General features: G+C 47.3%; 1 protein-coding gene across 1 annotated transcript in view; it reads right to left on the reverse strand.

The window, feature by feature from the left end:
- The window catches only part of Parl (presenilin associated rhomboid like), a 33,241-nt gene extending 31,203 nt beyond the window's left edge, over positions 1-2,038 (reverse strand). The window contains exon 1 of the mRNA XM_005368935.2: positions 1,856-2,038. Coding sequence (XP_005368992.1) covers positions 1,856-1,974 — 119 coding nt within the window. The 5' untranslated portion in view covers positions 1,975-2,038. The remainder of the gene's footprint in view (positions 1-1,855) is intronic.
- Positions 2,039-6,244: the final 4,206 nt, after the last annotated feature.

A 6,244-nucleotide genomic window follows, 5' to 3' on the forward strand; every position in this document is an offset into this window, starting at 1 on the left:
TACAGAGGTGCCAATCAACCACTGGCTTCCCTTGGATTTCATTCAATTGGAAAATCATGCATGTTTCTACTTTCAAACTTAGGTGCCTGTGAAAGACCAAATAAGTATTTTAGTACTTGTGGACTACTGAAATCTTCTATCATAAAATCTTGCAACTCCTATAAATATGGAAACGATTTTTGGCAGGTGCCTTGGGACTTTGAATTTTTATAGGCCTCTAAATCACAACATAAAATACAAATTCCTGAGACCTCTTTAGAGCCACAAGGCCCAGATCATTCTGCATGCAATTTTAGAACCACCGCCACTCAGAACAGACTAATGCTCGCCAAGAAAGAACTCCATTCCCTAGTAAGCGTGTCCTTCAGGAGACTGGAGCAAAGCCCGTACTTCAGGCTCACCCATTCTCATCTGACGCATTTTCCCATGCAACACACGAATGTCACTTTCAAATTTTCCATATGAATTTTCATTATCACATATATTAAGGGGAGGGAGCTGAGACAGCAGGATCCTACAATTTCCACCTCCCAGGTGATGGGATTACAGCCCTAAACCAAAGTGGACTTTACTACTTTGAGAAGTTTTGTGCCTACAGCCTCAAAGAGATTGTGCATACTAGACAAGCACTCTACTAATGAACAGGCTCACACCAGGCTTTTAACTAATGCCTGAAGAACTGTTACCCTGGGTCACAGAAACTTCGCTGTAGGCTATATTGTATGCAACCTTTTCCATAAATGCTGATAAACTTTACGTGGGGGTGCTTGTCAAAAACCAACAAACAAAAAACACGTTCTTCCCCTTTTATCATCTTCCTGATTCTGATTTTGGGTTACACCTGAGAAACGACACTCTCTACAAACGGTCCAGGTGACTTTTACTTTTATTTATTTTCAATAAAGATCTTTCCCCGGGCTCCAACTCACCGTCCCCCTGCTCCAGACTACTAAGAGCTGAGATTACAGGCCTATGCCCACCTCAGGTGAATTTTAAGTGATCGTGGTAGCTTCACCAAGCCGAATCTTAATTTCCCACTGATTAGCCCACATGTTGACAAAGACCTCAGGCTCCTTGGTGTTCTCGTCCCATCAAATCAGATAGAAATCACAAAGTTGAAATCTTTGGTTGAAATTTCGAAGTCAAAATTAGTTTTTCAAGTGTCGAGAATTTTTCTTTTATTACACCTAATGCAAAATTGGTCGACCTGAAAGGCCATGGACTTTCCTCGGCAGTATTAGGATGACTTTCTTTCCAAAGCCATCAATCAATACCTGAGTCTCAACTCTTTAAGAAAGAAAAGAAAAAAGAAAGAAAAAGGCGGAGGGAGGGAGGGGAAAGGCTTCTCTCGGACAAGGTATTCCCCCGACTCCGTGCTGTCTTTAATTCTTCTGAGCACTAAGAAGGCACACGGGTGGGGCACGGGCTTTCCGATTACCAGCCACAGGAAATGAAATCAGACTTCAGCTACCCTACCAGCTCTGTGACTGCTTCACTAAAAAGCGGGTTCAGTATTTTTTCCTCTCAAGAATATGAACCGGACACGCAATTAACCCCCAGAAGTTAGTTCCCCTTCCCACCACGTCCCTCGCAACGACTGGGAAAGACTTGGAGAACTCGGCCGGGCTCAGCCAGCCACCGCGCACGACTGGGGCGACGCCCACAGAAGCGAGCAGGGAACGAAGGACCAAGGAAAAGCGTGGCTGAGAGGAGGCAGCTTTAGGGACGAACTCGTGGACAACGGAGAGCCGGGGCTCCAGGCTGCCACAGCGGCCATCGCTGCCGCCGGTCTCCCGAGGATGCGCGCGACCCCAGCCCAAGGGAAAACCGGGAAGCCGGAAGCGGCAGCCATTACCTGCGTCCGAGCAGCCGCGGGGCCTGGGCCGCAGAGAGCTCCGGGCAGCCGCCGCCCACGGGAGGCGCCCAAGCCTGACCGCAGCCCCAGCCTCGCTGTGCCCAACCTCGCAACGCCATCTTCCCAACCTCTGCCCCACCATGGCCCGACCTTACCAACCCCAGCCCCGGAACCACTTCCGGGGCGAAGGAAGAGGCGCTGCCTAGAGCGCCACCTGGAGGCGGAACCGGTTCCGGCCGGCCGCTGCTCCGACGAGCCCCAGCGTGGAAGCCCCTGGTGAGCATGGCTGGGAGAAATTGGAGCTTCCGAGTGACACTGCGTGTTGGACACCCTCAGGTTATCACATTTAATCACAAGGCACCGTTTGCTCCCGAGGCTCCGAGGCACCGGTGAAATGACTTGCGCGTATAGAGCTTGTCACTTGTCCCGCATTACTTCTTGTTATTCTGATACCCCCATACATAAGAGAGCAGAGCTCATATCTTTAACCCAATCTGAGATTCTAGTCTGTCAGTTAGCTCCATTTCCTGCTGCTGCATCCCCATGCCTTAGTTGCAGCCATACCCAGCCATTGGTCCTTTTTCTTTTTGTTTTTGTTGTTGTTGTTGTTGCTTTTCGAGACAGAGTTTCTCTGTAACTTTGGAGCCTATCCTACAACCAGCTCTTGTACAGCAGGATGGCCTTGAACTCACAAAGATTCGCCTGCCTCTGCCTTCCCAGTGCTGGGATTAAAGGCTTGAGCCACCACTGCCTGGCCATTGGTGGTTTTTCAAAGGCACTGATACCAGAATTGCTGGGGTCTGATCCTGTACACTGGCAACCCTAACAAGCGAGGCGTGGCCACTTGTCTTCAATACGCTGATTAGACAGTCGAACTGACAGGAAAAAGCAGAAAAAGATTTATTCAGTGGGGCCACACTGGGGAGAACAAAGAGGTCCAGTGACTCCTCAAGTTCATCGTCCGGGTCTAACATAAGGATAGATCTTCAATAGAAGGCAAGAGGTATGCAGTAAGGAAATTGTGTTCCCTCACCCTCACCACCGTCTCGACTCCATTCTGCAGGGCGACCCCCTTGACAAGTTGTAAATCTTCCTGAGGAAACAAGTTCCTTTTCTGACTGCCCCCAGAGGAGCAACCTTTCTTTTTTCCTCCCAATATGAGATTTCTGGGGTGGTTCCCTTTTCTCAGGGTCCATTATTTCAATGGTCTGATAGCCAAAGAGAGAGCCACAAGTGTCTCTATCTTCACTTCTGCTGGTTGCATCTGTGAATCATGTTTAATGCCCAAGCATGGTCTTTTTCCTCTTCTAGCTATAAATATGCAGTTTTCTAGGACTCCCACAATAAACCCCATTAATAGGAAAAGACCTTTCTTAGCTCCCTCCGCAACCTTATGACCATGGTTTATACTGTTAGATTGTAATCTATCCGAAGAACCCCAGGACCATTCTATCATCTCATTTATCTAGAGGGAAAAGGATGATGGGGGTCTCCCTCAGAAACTCTCTGTCTCTTTCTCTTCCTCTCTCCCCACCCCATTCTTTCCTTTTTCATTTTCCTTCTCGTGGGTTTCCCCAGACATCACAGGCTGACCTGATTTACAGGGTCTGTGTCTCAGCCTCCCGAGAGCCTTGCTTGTTTTAAGTTATTGGTTGTATGGCATTACCTCTCCTTTCTGCCTTAGGCACAATGGTCTCCTCTCCACCCAACTCATCACTCCTGTTACCCTCTATTGACTTTTCCCTCCTCTAATTTTCTGTACCAACCTAATACCAGTCACTAGATTGCTTTTTTTTTCTTCCCATTCACACACTGCTATCAGTGTTTCCTTTTTTTGTTTGTTTCTTTAGATTATTTTATTTTTTTAATGGAGGCTGGGGAGATGGACCAGGAGTTACGGGTACTTGCTGCTTTTCCAGAGGACCTCAGTTCAGTTCCCAGCACTCAAGCCAGATGACTTAAAACCGCCTGAAACTCCAGCTCCAAATAATCCATACCCTTTTCTGGGCCCTGAAGATGCACGCAAGAGAGATTTAAAATTAAAAGCATTTTTAAATTTTATTTCGACAATTTCACAAATGTATAAAATGTATCTTGATCATATATACTCCCAGCTCCTCCCTCCCCTCCCCATGATATGGGGAAAGTGGGGTCTTTGAAAGTAACAGAGACTTTCCCTCATACCTCAGGTAAGCATAACTAGGAGTCCTAGGGTCTCTGACAAAACCAATGGCCACAAAAAGCAACCCCTGGATGATGGCTTTTGTTTCACAGTCTCAAAGAATGAAACTTATGGACAATAAGAGGTGAATTTAGGAAGGTGTTTTCTATAGGATCAATACAGGAACTTAAAGGAAGAAAGAAGAGCTCCTAACAAGCAGCGCTAAGCCCCAGAAAATGACATGCCCCCAAACTGTTAGCCCAGGGGCTTTTCTAAAGATTCTATGGTAGGAGCAAGGAACGATGAGGTCCCTGAGCTTCTGGACCAAGTTACTAGTCTCTGAACTATTGGGTCTCAACTCTACTACATGCGAGTCCTATAATGACATTACAAATACTTCAACAGAAAGAATATAGCTAATTTAAAGCAGAGAGAGAGAGAGAGAGAGAGAGAGAGAGAGATAAGCATAGTAGTAAATGCCTTTAAACTTGGAAGGTAGAGGCAGACAGATCTCTGTGACTTTGAGGCTAGCCTGGTCTACATAATAAGATTCTGTCACAAAGCCACCATGAAATCGCAGCAACCACAAAACCTTATGGAAACTCACTATTTGGGTAGCTGATTTTAAAAAGAACTTGAACACAGGTTTTAATGATCTGCTCTGTCCCTTTAAGAGACAAGCCACGCCCACTCCCTCCCCCATCCAAGGAGGCAAGCTGATCTTCAGTTTCCAGCCTGAGTCCCTTCCTTTCTGTCTCCCTCTTGAAGAGGCAGCTTCTGTCTCTCCCTTCTCTCTACTTCTCCCCTTCCTCCTTCTGTTTCTCTCTCTCTCTCTCTCTCTCTCTCTCTCTCTCTCTCTCTCTCTCTCTCTCTCTCTCTCTCTCTGCCTCTCTCTGCCTCTCTCTCTGCTCTTCTCCCCTTCCTTTCCATAACCCACTAAATAAATATCCAACTTCACTTTGCATGGTGTGCCTATCCATGTCTCTGTCTCTCGCCTGCCACATGGCTCCCTGCCTAGGACCAGCCACCTTTGGAGGCCTGCAGTGTGGTCTCGTGGCCCACTGCAGCCACTTGGGGAACTGCACCATCCTTGCCTGGGACTGGCTGCTCTCAGGACCTACTGCTACCTACCACCACTCGGGAACCTGTGGCTTGGTCTCATAGCTAGCTGCATCCACTCGGGGATCCACAGCATTTTACTTAATCCATTACACAGGTACCCCCCAAAAGACATGTCATTAAATGAAAATCTCAGTGCTAGGTGTGAAATACTGTTGTGAACCACATAGCGACCATTTGCTGTTTTGACAAAGTTCCAGCATTTTGACATTGTAGACTATAATCCTCCAGCACCTTTTAACTTCCATTCTTAATGGTTCTCACTGTTGTAATTTTCAAAACGGTACCAGAGACAGACACCATCATGCGACAGGGCTCACATGAAGGGTTTTTTATTGGGGGAACGAAATGCAAAGGGGGGAAGAGAGGCGGAGCCAGGTCCCTGGAGATATGAGCAGCAGAAGAGAAGAGCGGAGGGGGTGGGGAAGAGAGAGACTGGAGCAGGCTGGAGACACCTCTCATGAGGGGCCATAGCGCATAGCCATAGTGTGCTGAGGACCCTGAGCAGATCAGGTCCTGCCTGGCCCTCAAGGGGCAGCCTAGCATAACGCCTGAATGCTAATACTATGTGTTATGAGAGTTCCCTTATGCCTTTTCCTTTCGGGAGTTTTGTGTGGACTCTGAAGAATGTGACTGTATAAAACGGCAGCCTCTTTAAACAAAATAATTATTTTGGGAGAAAAAATCCCCGCCCCCTCAGAACCATATACTGTGATGACTCTGCACACAGGAGTCCCTATTGACCCCTCTTGATTACACCAAGAACAGGAATGTCAGAGATGCTCTAGACACACCTGACCCCAAGGACAAAAAGCTTCCAGTTCAGATTCAGAACCTGAAGCCAGTAAGGACAGGAGTTGGATTAATAAGAATAGAGAAATCAAAATGGTACGGTATAATGAAAAGGAGTAAGACATCAGGACCTCCCCTTTGGGGAGTGTATGCGGGTTCTAGTAAGACTAAGGCACAAGGGAACACAGTCAGGGAACAGCTCAGTACACATGCTGCATCATGCCCCTTGAGGAATGAAAATTGCTCTTAAATTGTAGTAGAGCATCTGGTCCCCAGACGAAATCTTTTTCCCAAGGTCAGGCATTTGGATAAAGGCC

The sequence above is a fragment of the Microtus ochrogaster genome, unplaced genomic scaffold (genome assembly GCF_000317375.1).
Source record: "Microtus ochrogaster isolate Prairie Vole_2 unplaced genomic scaffold, MicOch1.0 UNK43, whole genome shotgun sequence".
In the NCBI taxonomy this organism is placed as follows: domain Eukaryota; kingdom Metazoa; phylum Chordata; class Mammalia; order Rodentia; family Cricetidae; genus Microtus; species Microtus ochrogaster.